The sequence below is a fragment of the Fringilla coelebs genome (assembly GCF_963513975.1).
Source record: "Fringilla coelebs genome assembly, chromosome: 23".
In the NCBI taxonomy this organism is placed as follows: Eukaryota; Metazoa; Chordata; class Aves; order Passeriformes; family Fringillidae; genus Fringilla; species Fringilla coelebs.
In genome coordinates, this window is record NC_140049.1 from 2,728,230 (window position 1) to 2,744,556 (window position 16,327).

Genomic DNA, 16,327 nt, shown 5'->3' on the forward strand with positions numbered 1-16,327 from the left:
GGCTAAAATCCCAAAAAGGGATTTTCTCAGGATGTTGGGGTTGAGTCTGAGCTGCGTAGGGCTGTGAGCAAGGGGTTGGGAATTCCTTGGAGGCCCCAGAGCAGGGACCTGCCCTGTCCTGGTGTCTCTGCTGGATCCAGGAGAGCCATGGGAGCCCCAGGATTTGGTTTTCCCTGCAGCTTTTCACCCCAATTCCAGACATGATGCTGGATCAGGCTTTGGGAATTGATTTATGGGGGAAAACTGTTTTGATGCCTTTTTATCCTGTCTGAAAGGAGCAGGGAAACAAACCTGTTGTTTTTAACAGGTTCCCTGGGGATTAATTTTAGGGACATGAGCAGGAGCTGGGTGAGGAACAAACGAGAGATTTTAGGGAAGTGTTTTTAGGAATGTGCTGAACATCCAAACACAATTCCAGAAGCAGGGAAGGCTGTTCCCCTAAATTTGCTGCAACAGGCAGGGATTTCCCCTTTGAGGTGGGATTGGGATCTGGGGAATCTGAGAAAAGGCCAGGAATGGGCTGGTTTTGGGCAGGGCTTGGAATTCCTGCATGGAATTCCTGCGGGGCGAGCGCCTCGCTGTGCCGGCTCCGGGAAGCGCAGCCCGGCCCGCTGCCCTGGAGATGCTGCCGGGGAGTTTGGGGGATTTTGGGGATTTTTAGGGAGTTTTGGGGATTTTGGGGATTTTTAGGAAGTTGCCGGGCTGTTCTCAGCCCGGGCCAGGGCAAAAAACCTCCGGGCTGAGCTCTCCCTCTTTGGGCTCCCAGCAGAGGTGCCCAGCCCAGGATGAGGAGGGAGCTGTTTCCTAGCTGTTTCCTGGCATTTTCCCAGCTGTTTCCCAGCTGTTTTCCAGTCTGGTTTCCTGTCTGTTTCCCAGCTGTTTTCTGTCTGTTTTCCTGCCGTTTTCCAGCTGTTTGCTGGCATTTTCCCAGCTGATTTCCAGCTTTTTTCCAGCTGTTTCCCAGCTAGTTTCTGTCTGTTTCCCAACTGTTTTCTGGCTATTTCCTGTCAGTTTTCCTGTCAGTTTTCCATCTCTTACCTGGCTGTTTCCTGGCATTTTCCTGGCTGTTTCCCAGCTGTTTGCTGGCTATTTCCGGGCATTTTCCTGGCTATTTCCCAGCTGTTTGCTGGCTATTTTCTGGCATCTTCCTGGCTGTTTCCCAGCTGTTTTCTGGCCATTTTCCATCTGTTTCTGGTGTTTTCCCAGCTGTTTCCCAGCTTTCCTGCACCATGGCTCTGTCTGGGAAAGCTGGGCTGCCTCAGAGCCCTGAAGGCTCCGGAGCTCTGCCTAGCAGGGATTGGCACCAGCTCCAGGGGCTTTTCCTGCTGGGCACATCCCTGACACGCAGCAGAGCCAGGCAGGGCCGTGACTCACGCCTGGCTTTGTCCCCAAGGGCATCGCGGGCACGGACGTGGCCAAGGAGGCCTCGGACATCATCCTGACCGACGACAACTTCACCAGCATCGTCAAGGCCGTCATGTGGGGCCGCAACGTCTACGACAGCATCTCCAAGTTCCTGCAGTTCCAGCTGACCGTCAACGTGGTGGCCGTCATCGTGGCCTTCACCGGCGCCTGCATCACACAGGTGAGCTCACCTGGATGAGTGGGACATGGAGGGGTCTCACTTGGGTGGGTGGGACATGGAGGGTCTCACATGGGTGGGTGGGACATGGTGGTGTCATCGTGGCCTTCACCGGCACCTGCATCACACAGGTGAGCTCACCTGGGTGGGTGGGACATGGAGGGTCTCACCTGGATGAGTGGGACATGGGGGAGGAAGGTGTTAAATACCTCAGAGCAATTCTGGAGCTCTTTTCAGGAGGAGAGCGAAACAAAGAAGGAGCAAAGGTTTATTTTGGTGGTGTGACTGTTCTCCCCCTGAAGGCTGTGCAGGGATCTTGGAGAAAAGGAGAAATATTTGGGAATGTTTTAGGAAGGTGTTAAGTACCCAAGAGCGATTTTGCAGAGGTTTTCAGGAGGAGAGCAAAACACAGAGGGAACAAAGGTTTATTTTAGTCATGTGACACATTCTCCCCCGCCAGGACTCGCCCCTGAAGGCCATGGAGAAAAGGAGAAATGTTTGGGAACATTTTAGGAAGGTGTTAAATACTTCAGAGCAATTCTGGAGCTCTGTTCAGGAGGAGAGCGAAACACAGAGGGAACAGAGGTTTATTTTGGTGGCATGACTGTTCTCCCCCCCAGGACTCACCCCTGAAGGCCATGGAGAAAAGGAGAAATTTTTGGGAACGTTTTAGGAAGGTGTTAAACACTTCAGAGCAATTCTGGAGCTCTGTTCAGGAGGAGAGCGAAACAAAGAGGGAACAAAGGTTTATTTTGGTGGTGTGACTGCTCTCCCCCCCAGGACTCGCCCCTGAAGGCCGTGCAGATGCTGTGGGTGAACCTGATCATGGACACGTTCGCCTCGCTGGCGCTGGCCACGGAGCCGCCGTCGGAGTCGCTGCTGCTGCGCAAACCCTACGGGCGCAACAAGCCGCTCATCTCCCGCACCATGATGAAAAACATCCTGGGCCACGCCGTCTACCAGCTCACCATCATCTTCACCCTGCTCTTCGCAGGTCAGCTGAAGTGCCAGGGTGTCCTGGGAGGGAGGGGAAGGGAGGGGGAATGGGAAGGGAAAAAAGGAAAGGGAAAATGAAAAGGAAAGGGGGAAAAGGAGAAAGAAAGGAGAAAAGGAGAAGGGGAAGGAAAAAAGGAAAAGGAAAGGGAATTATGGAAAAAGAAAGAAAAGGAAAGGGAAAGGAAAAAAGGAAAGGGAAGAAAGGGAAAGGGGAAAAGGAAAGGGAAAAAAGGAGAAAGAAAGGAGAAAAGGAGAAGGGGAAGGAAAAAAGGAAAAGGACAGAGGAAAATGGGAAAGGAAAAGGAAAGAGAAAAGGAAAGAGAAAAGGAAAAGGAAAGGGAAAAAAGGAAAGGGAAAGGGGAAAAGGAAAGGGTTTTTCTTTCTTTCTTGGTTTCTGTTGTTTTTTTTCTATTGGTTTTTCTTCCTTTCTTGGTTTCTATTTTGGGACAATTTGGTCATTCTATGTCAACGACCTCGGTAGAAAATTAATTCAGTGTAAACACGGATCCTCTTCTCAAACTTTTCCCTGGCTCACAGAAACGCTGTAAAACCTCTTCCACACCTTCCCTTCCCCAAATCCCCTTTTTCTTCCTGCTCAGGGGAGAAGTTTTTCGACATCGACAGCGGCCGGAACGCGCCCCTGCACTCGCCCCCCACCGAGCACTACACCATCGTCTTCAACACCTTCGTGATGATGCAGCTCTTCAACGAGATCAACGCGCGCAAGATCCACGGCGAGAGGAACGTCTTCGAGGCCATCTACCGCAACCCCATCTTCTGCACCGTGGTGCTGGGCACCTTCTTCGCCCAGGTGAGCCCAGCCCGGGGCTGCCCTTGGTTCCGCTGGGATTCTGTGGTTTCCACTTTGCTCCATGGGTTATTCCACATGGGTTATTCCACATGGGTTATTCCACATGGATTCCACCTTGCTCTGTGGGTTGTTCCACATGGGTTCCACTTTGCTCCATGGGTTATTCCACATGGGTTATTCCATGGCTTCCACATTGCTCCATGGGTTATTCCACATGGGTTATTCCACATGGGTTATTCCACATGGATTCCACTTTGCTCCATGGGTTATTCCACATGGATTTATTCCATGGCTTCCACCTTGCTCTGAGGGTTGTTCCACATGGTTTCCACTTTGCTCCCTGGATTGTTCCACTGGTATTCCATGGCTTCCACTTTGCTCCATGGGTTATTCCACATGGGTTATTCCACATGGGTTATTCCACATGGCTTCCACTTTGCTCCATGGGTTATTCCACATGGGTTATTCCATGGCTTCCACGTTGCTCCATGGGTTATTCCACATGGGTTATTCCACAAGGGTTATTCCACATGGGTTATTCCACACCCAGCCTGGGTGTGAGGTCCCTGCTCCTCTCTGGTGTTCCACAGAATTCTCAACCTGGATTAGAGGTCCCTGCTCCTTTCTGGTGTCTTATAAATTTTCTAGTCTGGATGAAAGGTCTTTGCACCTTTCTGGTGTTCCACAAAATTCCCAGCCTGGAAGTGAGCGAGGTCCTTGCTCCTAAAATTCCCAGCCTGGGAGTGAGCGAGGTCCTTGCTCCTCTTGTAATCCCAGGAGAGAGGGAAGAGTGTGGCCCAAGGGGACCTTTCCATGCCCAGGGTGTGACTCTTGTCTCCTGTGCTGCAGATCATCATTGTGGAGTTTGGTGGGAAGCCCTTCAGCTGCTCTGGGCTCACCCTGAGCCAGTGGTTCTGGTGCATTTTCATCGGAGTGGGAGAGCTCCTGTGGGGCCAGGTAAGGGCCAGCCCCAAAATCCTGCCCCATCCTTCCCTCCCTGCCCTTGTTCTCCCTGGTTTTTCCCCAGGGCAGCTCCTTAGGATGTGTTTAGGATGGGGCTGATGCTCCTTCCCAGCCCAGCAGCAGGAGAAGAGGTCGCTCATCCCCTCCTCAGTCCCACCCTGCTGCAGAGGGACATACCCAGCAGTGACAGGGACATTCCTGGTGTCCCCACTGGGTCCTGGCAGCTCCCCTGGGCTGGTGGCACTGGAGCTGATGCCTTGAGAAGGCTGAGCTAGAACAGAGACTAGACAGAGCTAAAGAATAAAGCAGGGATTTATTAAAAGGATCTCCTCCATGGATCCACCTTGGGCAGCACCAGAGCCCAGCCAGGGCTGCACCCAAGGTGAACCAAAATGGCACAAAATGAACCCAAAATGTCACAAATGAACCCAAGATGACCCAAAATGGCACAAAATGGACATCAGGTCACGGGATTTCTCACTTTTATAAGTTCTGCTGCATTTGCATATTGGAGTTCATTGCCCAATTACAGCTTTACGTTATGAATCCCCATCCTACTTGTTTTTCTCTCTTAAATCCACGTTGTTTGTGCTCTTTGGCCTGAGATTTGGATCATTTGAAATCTGGATCACAGAGAAGGAATTGTTTTGTCTCTCTGCTCTGTGATCAGAGCTCACCAACCCTCAGCACAAAGCTCAGACCCACACACGAAAGCAGCACAGAACCTAAAAGCCACAAAAGCTAAACCCTGAGGCATCCCCACGACCTCAGGCTAAGTCCCTGCTGTGTCCTTGCATGTCCCCAGCTGATCTGCACCGTGCCAACGAGCCACCTGAAGTTCCTGAAGGAGGCTGGGCACGGCATCACCAAGGAGGAGATCCCCGAGGAGGAGCTGCCCGAGGACGTGGACGAGATCGACCACGCGGAGATGGAGCTGCGGCGGGGGCAGATTCTGTGGTTCCGGGGGCTCAACAGGATCCAGACCCAGGTACTGGGGGACAGCAGGGCTGGGGGGGCTCTGCCTGCTGTGTCTCCTCTTCTCTCTCTCCCCTAGCAGGGGCTCTGTCTGTAGAGAGGTGACGGCTGCTGCTCGCAGGATGCCGTCGCCTCCCGGGCCAGGCTTCCACCTGTGCCTTTGCAGGGAGCCAGGATAACCTGGATTTGGGGACAGCTGGGGCCAGGATAACCTGGATTTTGGGACAGCTGGGGGTGGGGGGAGGCTGTTCTGCTGCAGGCACTGTGCTGCTGGTCAGCAGGAGGCTGGACGTGCCACTGATGGTCACCTCAGCAGCACAGGAGGCTGTGAGGGGTGCACGGAGCCCCCCAGGCTCTGCCCTGCTCTTGCTGGCTGCTGGGATCAAGGTGTCATGCTGTTCCCAGTGGGAATGTGCCCAGCAGGGATCTGCCAGCACCAGAGCCTCCCTGGTGTGGCTCCTTGTGGCAGCCTCTGTGCCAGCTCCCAGTGCTCCACACCCAGAGCTCTGCCCCACGGCACACAAGGGAAGAAAATCTCTCAATCTTCTTTTTACGTCACTTGGTTCTCCCTGACTTTTTCCCCTGATTTTTTCCTTTTTCCCCACCCTGAACTGGTGGATTTTTGCTCCCAACAAGCAGGGAGAGCTCCCTGCCCTCACTTTCCCTGGGGGCCAGGACAGAGCTGTCCCACAGAGGGAAGTCCTGGTGTCCCCAGGCAGGCAGAGCTGCTGGGTCACCTTTGTCCCTCCTCTGTGACAAACAAACGGGGACAGGGGCTGGGGCAGAGTTAACTTCCCTTCTCTGAGCTGTCACCTCCACAGTGTCACCTCGATGGCTTCAAGGGGAAGCTCAGCCTTGGTTCCTGGCTGGTTGTGAGCCCTGAGGGGCAGCTGGGCTCTGTGTGGGGGTAACCAGTGCTTCACTGACATGAGGAACGTGCTGGAAGCTTCCAGGCTCTCCTAGAAGTGGTGCAGATGTGCTGGAAATCCGGGAGCTCTGCAGGGCTGCAGTGCCAGAGGTGCCCCTGGGGCCAAGCCTGGAGCTTCCCAGGTGTTTCCCTGTGCTGGAGCTGAGATGAGCTCCTGCCACGTGAGAAATGGCTGCTGGCACGTCCTGGAGCTTCTTTGGGGTCCAACCTGAGTGCTGGGGGGGCTCCTGTCCCCATTTGGGGTGTGTGAAAAGGGCACAGGGGAGAAGAGGGACATCAGAGTGGGGCAGGAGCCAAGCCATGTGTGAAACACCTGCACAGCCAGGGCTGGGGCTGGAGGAGGTGCCCAGAAGGTGCCACGGGGCTGGCATCACCCAGCCACAAAGTGCCCAGGAAGCCACGGTGGCCCCCGGATGCTGCTCAGTTCCTCGAGCCTTGGGACACGTCCACAGGGCAGCCATGGCCCCACCGCCAGGGTGCTGCATCCCCAGCAGCCCTGAGGCCTGGGAGAGGGGCTGGGACATCTCCTGCTGCCACAGGGAGCCCGTGGAGTGTCCCCAAGTGCCCCACAGGGCTGAGGCACCTGGAGCCCTTCCCCACCAGCTGCCCACTTGCACTCTGCCCACCTCTCTGTCTCTCTCTGCTCCTCCTGCAGATTTTTGGATAACCCCAGGTGTTTCCTCTGCCACTGCCTCCCACCACAGCCCTCTTCTGGTGGGGGGATCGATGGTCCTGCTGCTCTGGCTGCCCTGGGAAGGGCAGAGCTGGACACTCTCTCTGCTCCAACAGCAAAACCCCACGTGGGTTTCGGGGAGCGTGGGTTGGGGGGGGCTCTCTCCTCCTTCCTCTTCCTCTTCCTCTCCTCTCCATCCTCCTCCTTCCTTGCTGTCTGTGTGTCTGCCCACCCTTCCCTGTCCCCTGTCCCTGTCCCTGGCCGGGTGTCGCTATCTCACTCTCTGGTTCTTTGCAGATGGACGTAGTTTACACATTCCAGACCGGCGCCTCCTCTTTGCAGGGAGCCCTCAGGAGACAGCCTTCCATCGTGAGCCAGCACCACGATGTAAAAAATGTTTCTAGCCCAACCCATGTAGCTCTTTCCTCCGTCAATTCCACTCCCACCACTTCTGCTGTTGCTGCTGCTGCTGCATCTCCTCCTGCGGGCAGTGAGTGATGGTCTATTACAATGCATGACTTTAATGAGCACAGAGAGCACCTGCACCCCCCTAACCCCGCCTGCTCTCTCTCCCTCTCAGCCTTGACTTGCACACTCAGTCCCAAACCTGAAGGATGGGGCGGGAAACCCTTCAATACCCCAGGTTTTTACGCTGTTAACAAAGTTATGAACCTTTCTGGTCCTTTCCCCCCCCAGTTCCTTGTTGCTTCCTCCAGTTTTACCTCTTCTCCTCCTTTGCAGGGCTGGTGTTTGAGTCCACCCTCCTGAGGGTGGGCAAAAATTGGCAGTTCTTGCTCAAAAACCCCTGAGTTCACGAGCATTGCTGGGAGAAGGGCAAGGCTGAGCCCAAATCCTGCTGGTTCTTCCCACTGCCCAGCCCTGGGACGCCCCAGGGATGGGCAGAGGAGTTGCTTGAAATCTCTCCTGGAGGCAGAGTGGCCGCTGGGACTGTCCCCAAGGCTGGCTGAGCCACAGCAAGGAGGGAAAAGCAGGATTTGCTCCTGCCTGTGGCTCAGCTGGTGACACCTTGGGGCTGCTGTCCCCCTCTCTGTCCCCACCTGGGGACTTGCATGGCCTGGGGACACCTCTCTGCTGCCCTGGGGACATTTCTGTGTTGCCCTGGGGACATCCCCAGGGCTCTGCTGGTGCCCAGGGCAGCCAGAGGATCCTTGGTGCCCACCTTGCTCTGCACACTCTGGATCTCAGGGTGTGCAGACACTGCTCTGCATGGAAAAGGGCTTGGAACACAATTCCTGCTGGATCCCAGTGGGAATTCTGGATCTGGCACTGGGTTTTCAGTCCCCAAAAAAAGACCCTGTCTGGTGCAGGGCTCTATCTCTGTCCATCATAGGTTGCTGTGCACATGCTGGATCTCAGGGTGTGCAGACACTGCTCTGCATGGAAAAGGGCTTGGAACACAATTCCTGCTGGATCCCAGTGGGAATGCTGAGTCCTGGGTCTGGCACTGGGTCTCCAGACCCTAAAAAAAGCCCTCTCTGTGTTCATCACAGGCTGCTCTGCACATTCTGGACCTCAGGGTGTGCAGACACACAACTGTGCATGGAAATGGGCATGGAAGCCACATTCCTGCTGGATATCCATGGGAATGCTGGATCCTGGCTTTCCAGACCCCCCAAAAAAGGCCCTGTCTGATGTAGAACCCCTCTGTGTGTTCGGTGTTGGGGCTGGTGAGCACGTGGCTCTGTCTGCAGGCTGGGAGCAGGGAATGTGGCTCTGCTGGATTATTGGCATTTTTATTGCACAGTCACTTATCCCTGTTCTCCTCTGATTAGAGAAATACCCTCCGTGACTTTCTGGAGAGCTTTCAGGCTCTGCTGTTTATGCACTGTGGGGGAGGAGAGAGAATTTGGGATAATTTTGTTTTCTCTCTGTTTAGCTGACTCTGAGGCTGGCAGCTGATTGGGTTTAACCCCAGCGATTCTGGAGCAGCACAGCTGCCTCCTGCTCTTGCCTGCATCTGGGAAAACCTCCAGGAATAAAATCTGCTTAGAGGGGCTCAGAGCAGAGGGTTTGCAGGGGAGGATGAGACCAAAATGCAGCCTTTTTGCAGTCTGTGGATCCATGTTTTCCCCATTTTGCAGTGAGGGAATAGAAAACTTGGATAGCTCATGCAAACTTCACCAGGAGCTAACCCAGGGCTCCAAATTTCCTGCTGTTTTCTTGCCTGGATTTCTCTTGTTTCCCTCTGCTGCTTCCCTCTCTCCCAAAGCTCCTCTTCCCTCCACGCAGATCTGTGGTGTCCCTCTCCCGTGGATGAGTTTCTCCAGGGCTGGACTTGCTGTGTCCCTCCTGGAGCTGCCGGAGAGCTCTCAGGAATCGATGGTCAGCTTTTGGCAGAGCCCAGCTGCTCCCGCTGGGAATTCTGCCCCGGACTGAGGGGCTGGGCAGAGCCAGGGGCACGGGATGGCATTCCCGAGGGGCTCTCACCCAGCACGTGGAGGTTTCACATTTCACAGGAATCGATCCCAAGCCTGGAGGTTGCATTTGAAGCTTCCAGGTGGAGAGGAGGCGGGAGGAGCCGGCCGTGGGAGGGAGGGAGGGGCGGCTCCAGGCTGGAATTCAGCTCTGCTGGCGCTGCCTGCCTCATTCAGAACACATTTCCTCCCTGTTCCCTTCCTTTGAGAGGGAACAGCTGAATTCATCTCGCAGCAGGTGATGGAGAAGGGAGGAAAATCTGAGGGAAGCTGCAGCAGGAGCTCCTTGAGGGGGCTGAGCAGGAGACTGAGCAGATTCCCTGGAATTGCTCCAGGGAGCCTTCCCTGCTGCTCCTGGCAGCGCTGGACAAATCTCCAGGGATCTGGAGGTGATTCCTTGGGAGAGGAGATCTCCTGGTCCCACATGAGAGGGGCAGGCTTCTGTGGAGCTGCTCCTAAATCTGAATTGTAGATGCCACCACCTCGTGGCTGTGACAGTCATTGGGCTGTCCTTGGCCACCTCCTCGGGGCTGTGACAGTCCCTGGGTCTCTTTGGCCACCTCCTTGTGGCTGTGACAGTCCCTGGGCTCTCCTTGGCCACCTCCTCGTGGCTGTGACAGTCCCTGGGTCTCCTTGGCTTGGTTGGATTTGTTCTCCTTGGTTCAGTTGGTGTTTTAGGGCTCAGGACTTGCTGTTCTCAGGTCATGGCTGATGTGACAGATGATCAGTCTGAGGTGGCCCCGGTGGTGTCCCTTGTCCTGTGCGTTCACCTGAATTGATCCAAGGTCATCAGTGCACAAATCCAGCTCTGAATTGGTTCCCAGCTCCCTCAAATTCCCATTTTTATGGGCCAGTGGTGTTCCAGGCTCATGCAATGCTCCTTCCATGGGGGCAGAGACCGAGCACAATGACTGAAATTGCTCCGGGGAGCCTTCCCTGCTGCTTCCAGGGGTCTGGGAGAGGAGATCTGGTCCCACCTGAGCTCTGCTCCACGGAGCTGAGGCTTCTGTTGCTTCCCTGGAACCCCAACAGGGCTGGGATGTGACACTTCTCACCCACCTGAGCCCAAATCTGTGAGCTGGAAGGGTTTGAGGCTGGAATTCCAGAGGATCTGCAGGGAGCAGGGAATCCACCGTCCGGGTGTGTTCCCAGAACTCTCCCTCCCAGTGCAGGGGAGGTGGCAGAGCCATGCCCTGATGCTCTGGATCTCCTCCTTGAGCCTGGATTTCGGTGGAGCTGCCCCAGGATTGTGAAGGAATTCCTTCACAATATCCAACAGAATCTGAATTGGTTGCCAGTTCCATCAAACTCCTGTTTTTAACTGCCTTTGGAAACCACTGGGTCTCCTGCTGCTGGAGCAGGGAAGGCTCCAGAGCTCCAGCAGTGTGGGGAACCCCACAGAGACCTGGACCTTCACCTGGATCCTCACAGCACCCACCTGGATCTCTGCTCCCAGGGGCTCCCAAAGAGCTGGAGACGCCTTTGGCAAGCCCCACTCCTTTCCAGAGCCGTAGGAAGGACCCTCCCAGCCCCACCCACGGCTCCCACAGTAGAGTTTTCCCCCGCTGTTTGCCTAACCCACCTCTTTTTGGAGCCGTAGTTCCCCCACCACCTCGTCCGTCCCTTGTCCTCGTGTCCGTCCGTCCACCCCGGGGCGCACACCCCCACACCAATTTAACGACTAATTAACGCCTTCTGGCTTCCATCCATCCAGACTGGTGATGTTGGGGTGGAGGTTTGGAGTCGTCCTGTGTCTTTTCTTGCAGCTTCTGAGGCTGGTGGGTCCCCAGCACCCCCGTAGTGCCTGACTGCCCCCAGTTCACCGTAGATGTCTCATTTTTGACCGAGCTGTCTGTTCAGTGGTGATTTTGTCGCTGTGGTCGTGACTTTTTTTTTGTTGTTGTTGTTTGATGGTCGTCTCTCATCATTTATTTCACTCTCTCCCTCGAGCCCTGCCCTCTGGCAGCACCACTGACCCCCTGTTTTTCTCCCCACGCCGCCCAGATCAAAGTGGTGAATGCGTTCCGTAGCTCCCTGTACGAAGGCCTCGAGAAACCCGAATCCAGAAGCTCCATCCATAACTTCATGACTCACCCAGAGTTCATCCTGGAGGAAGACGAGCCTCGGACACCATTCCTTGACGGCACCGAAGACGAGCCCGAGCCTGACGGACTCCAAAAGCGAGGTGGGGGCAGCCTGGGGGGCTCCACGGCCCTCAACAGGAACAACAACGCCGTGGACAGCGAGTTCAGCTTCCCCGAGCCCGGGAGCCCCTTCCACAGCCTGGAGACCTCTGTTTGACATTAGGACTTGGAATTCCCCCTCCTCCTCCTCCTCCTCCTCTTCCTCGTCCTCATCCACCTGGGCCCTGTGTGATCCCAGCACCAGTAACTGATCACACTGCTGCGGTCAAACTGCTCATGCCTGTATCATCATCTGGGTTTTTTTGGGCTTTTTTTTGGGGTGGGGTGGGGTGGGGGTTTAATGTGTTTTTTCTTTTTTGTTTCATTTTGTTGGGGTTTTTTTTTTACCGTTATTTAGCAGTGGGAACCAGAGTACCACCACGCTGGGTGTTGGGAGAGAGGCTAAGCCAAAAAAATAACCAAAAAAACAAAAAAAAAAAATACCAGTTGTGCATCTCCATCCCTGATTTTCCGTGGTACTCACCCAGGGGAAGCTGCCAGGTTCTTTCCTCTCCAAGAGTTGGGCTCCAGGCACCTGGAGCCAGGAGGTTTTCACTTTGGAAAAATGCATGTTCCAAGGAAATTCAAATTGTTGTAGTCTTACACGCCCTCAGCCCGAAGGCTGGGGGTGCACTTGTGACTTGATTTTATTTTATTTGTGGGTTTTTGGTTTTTTCCACACGTGGTTTTTAGGGTTTTTTTTCTTCTAATGTTGGGGTTTGCTCTTTGCTTGTGGGATTTGCACCTCTACCCAGGGGGAAGTGGGGAGGGGCAGTCACTGCTCCAAGTAAGAAAATTAAGGAATAAACTAAAATATCCCAGCCAGGGGAAGGTGTTTACTCCAAGGTTCAGAGATCCAGGGATGCCCACCAGTCTTCCACCTTTGAAAAATGGTACCTGGGCTTCTTCCAGCTCCCCCTCTGTGTGCCCACATGTTTTTCTCTCTCTGTTTCCAAACTGGGAGATCAGAAATGAAGGTGGCTCGGTTCTGACTTTGCTGGAGGGGAGAAATTCTGATTTTCCTGCAAAGGTGGAGGTGAAACTGCCGGGGAAAAGGTGGGGAGAGCCCCCCAAGTGTGAGGGATGCAGCTTCTTCCTGAGGAATTCTCTAGGAGAGAAGAGAATTCTCTCTTCTGCTGCTCTTGGTCAGGGGGAAAACCCTTGGGGTGAGGATTTTTGCAGCTCCTGCCCTCCAGAGCAGAGGGATTTTTGCCCCTTTTTCTGTGCCCTTGGGCTCCAGCACCCCTCAGCCTCGCAGTGAATCCAGGAGGAGGCTCCAGCCATGCCCAAAACCCGTGGGAGGCTGAGTGGGAACCTCCTGAATCCTTGCAGGGATCAACCCAGCTGTCTCATGGGCAGGGATGGCCCTGGATGATCCCAGATTTTCCTGGATGTTTGGCTTGGATGAGAAGGAGCTGCTGGAGGCTTGGCCTCACTTGGCTGCTTTTTTTGGAGCTCATCTCCTCCCCCTGAGCCCTGCCTCACCTCCAGCCCTGGGAACACCCCACTGAGAGTCCCTTTCCTTGGAGGTGGCTCTGGATTCTCCCTCTGGCCATCCCTGGAGCAGGAGGCCCTGGGCTTCTCCTCCCCTTGAGGGAATCTCTGCCACCTCCCTGCCCTCCTCCATCCCCTCTGCCTGAGTGGAGCAGAGCAAAAGAGCTGGAAACGAGGCCATTCCCACCCCTGGATGGGGAAAACCCTGGGATTCCGAGCCCTGAGGGGTGGTTTGTTGGTTTTTTTGGGAAAGGCTGGCTCTGGCTGGGTTCTCCTCCCCCGTCCCAGCAGGAACGCACAGCGGAATCTCCCGTGCCTTGTCCGAGCACTGCCTGCAGCACCTCCTGCCACGCCAGGCCCAGATCTTTGCCAAGATTTAAGTGTTCCTTAATCCACAACACAAACCAAGTGTCTCTGTGTCCTTCCCTGGGCTGGGAGGAGGAGGAGGAGGAGGAGGAGGGAAGGATGAGCTCCTTTTTCCTGCTGAGGAAAGGTCTTTATCCCAAAAATCCCAAATATCCTGAATATCCCGAGTGTCCCACCCTGGTGCTGGCGAGCTGGGCTTTGTTCACTGCCAACAGCAAGAAGAAATTGCCACCACTGCCCGTCCCCAGTGCAAATTCAGTGTCCACCCCATGCCCGGCTCCTCCTTGCCTCCCTCCCCCCAAAAAAATAACCCAGGGGAGTGAGGGGATCTTGGGTTAAACACCAGGAAAAACAACAAAAAAAACCCAACCCCAAAACGAGGGGTGGTTGTGGGGTTTTGGTTCTGTGCTAAAGGTGACGTTGCTTAAAAAAAAAAACAAAAAAAAATCACTTTTTTCTATTTTAAATACTTGCAAAAAAACCAAAAAAAAAAAAAAAAAAGAGAAGATATGGTGTTCTTACAAGCTTACATAAATATTTATTAAATACTTTTTTGGGGGGGATGCACCAATTTTTTTTTTTTCCTTTTGATATTTTTTTTTAATACCTCAGACCTGTTGAAAAAAAGAAAGACAAAAAAGAAAAAAAGAAAGACTCAAACCAACAACAACTTCAAGCCAACTTTGGTGGCTCTCAAAGTCACTCCCAGAAATATGTGACTGGCAGGGTTTGCCACAAGGGTCTGGTCGTTCCTTTAGTTTGCTCTATTTTTGTTGTTCTAGTTTCCATTTTAGGAGTGGGGGGAGAGAAAAATAATGCTATATAAATATTATGCAAAAAAAAGAAAAAAAAAAGAAAAAGAAAAAAAATCTAGTTTTCTTTAGCTCAGAAACTGATATTTTTACGTCAGCCATATGTATTTTGTTTAAAGAAAAAAAAAGAAAATAAATCTTGAGTCCCGACGCTGCTTGAGGGCAGTTGCAAGGGACACTTTAATTAATTCCGTGGATTAATTAATTCAGCCATCGGATGCCAGTCAGCTTCCTTTTCTCTGAGCAGCCATCTTTCTACTAGCCGTGAGTTGGATGACACAAATGGGGTTTTTTTATATAAATATCTATAAATTATGTTGGTGTATGGCTGGTTGCTTCAAGTATAAATGTTTCTTGTGCAGATTTCCTGTAAAGTTTTGTTTTTTTGGGTTAAGTTTCAGTGATATCCTGGCAGCAGCTGACTCTTGGCTTAAGTTATTGAGGACATTACACACAAAAAAAAAACAAAAACAAAAAGAGATTTGGGGGGAGATTGGTGCTCCAAAAAATAAGGCATGGTCGGCGGCACGGACTTTTGGGGACTTTCTGCAACATGCCTTGACTAGGGGGAGATATAAATATCCATATAAATATATATTATTATGAATAATTTCTGGGTTTTTTCGCTTTGTTTGAACTGCCACGAGTGCGCGCGGAGCAGGGGAGGGCCGTGCCCGCCAGGAAGCAAAGCCACCCCCTCCCTCCTCCTTGTGATCAACTTGCCTTGGAATGCTTTGTTATTAAAACACTCTGAACATCCTTCTGCATCCAGTTCTTGATCCCAGCAGGGCGGATTTGCGGATTTTCCGTGGATTTTCCGTGGATTTTCCGTGGAATTGGCGGATTGGTACCAAAGACACCGCGGCCTGTGGCCGGGCAGCTCTCGAGCTTTTCTCCTGCTGAGGTTTTTATGATTTGCACAGGGAGAAGGGTGTGGGGAGGGGGGTTTCATTTCTTTTTTTATTTTTTTTTCCCCCAGAAGGTTTTCTGTGCAATAAAGTGAAATTTTCCAGGCGATCTCAAGAAGGAAATAAACTAAACCACGTTTGAGCATGGGTGGCCTTTTCCCCCCCTCACGCCCGGGCCTGGAGGCCTCAGCTCCTCTCTGAGGGGAAAAAATCCTGAGCTGGGATAAAAAACCATCCCAAATGCCCAAAGGGCATCTCCAGGTGCCACTGCCAGCTCCTGGCACCTCTGGCACCACCCTGAGAAGGTTTTTGTCCCTCTGTGGGGGACACTTGGGCCTGCGTGGCTTCTGCTCCATCCCCAACTCCCCTGAGTCCAAAACGCCTCCTGCACCCCCAAATCTCCCGTGGGGCCACAGAGATGTGGGGGAACCTTTCCCTGCTCCTTTTCCTGCTCCTTTTCCACCCAAACAGGATTTTTTCCCCCCCCAAAGGGGGATTTTGGCATTTCTTCCCCTCCAGCATCCCCCCCTCACCCCCACTCTGCTCTCCCCAAACCCCCCCCCAATTTTCATCCAGCAAAACCCATGGTTAAAACTGCCTTTAGTTTATTTCCTCCCCTTCAATAAATATATATATATACAGTCTGAACTCAACATTTATGTGTGTGTATATATATTTATCCAACGCTCTCACAAAGCAAAACTTTCTTTTGAAGAGGGCACGTGGAGCCATTTTTTTTTTTTTTTCAGTAACTCAGTATAATAAGCACTGGTATTTTTGTATAAAAAAAAAGGGAGAGAGAAAAAAAGAAAAAAAAACCAAAATACAAAACAAAAGACTGAATATTATGTGGTATGCATGACATTAAAAAAACAAAACAATGGTGGTTTCAAAGCAATATGTACCCTGGTGTGTTTGCCATATCCTAGAGTCCAGCTTAAAGTGCACCTGATCTGTATTGCATTTTGATATTAATCTCTATGTACAATGTTTTGCATGTAATTTATATGGATCTTGGGAGAAAAAAGAAAAATAATCTGAATGAATTGTCTATTGGCTTCTTCTGAGAAAACAAACTCCAAGCAGAGCTAAAACTCCAAAGTGGAAGCAGCAGAGTGGTTGAAGGGTGGGAAAAGGGGGTGCAGTAAGAAAAAAGAAACAAAGAGGGACAAGGGGAACGGTTTGGAATCAATAAAGCTTT

At 52.7% G+C, this 16,327-nt stretch overlaps 1 protein-coding gene across 9 annotated transcripts in view; it reads left to right on the forward strand.

The window, feature by feature from the left end:
- Positions 1-16,320, forward strand: part of ATP2B4 (ATPase plasma membrane Ca2+ transporting 4) — a 111,967-nt gene extending 95,647 nt beyond the window's left edge. For 5 of the 9 annotated variants that reach the window (XM_084220495.1, XM_084220499.1, XM_084220497.1 and 2 more), the window contains 7 exons: positions 1,394-1,585; positions 2,363-2,576; positions 3,178-3,389; positions 4,239-4,346; positions 5,158-5,340; positions 7,226-7,315; positions 11,368-16,320. In XM_084220495.1, the coding sequence (XP_084076621.1) occupies positions 1,394-1,585; positions 2,363-2,576; positions 3,178-3,389; positions 4,239-4,346; positions 5,158-5,340; positions 7,226-7,315; positions 11,368-11,664 (1,296 nt within the window). In that variant the 3' untranslated portion in view covers positions 11,665-16,320. Of the gene's footprint in view, positions 1-1,393; positions 1,586-2,362; positions 2,577-3,177; positions 3,390-4,238; positions 4,347-5,157; positions 5,341-7,225; positions 7,419-11,367 lie in introns of all 9 variants that reach the window. The other 4 variants (XM_084220502.1, XM_084220503.1, XM_084220500.1 and 1 more) reach the window with 2 other exon arrangements.
- Positions 16,321-16,327: the final 7 nt, after the last annotated feature.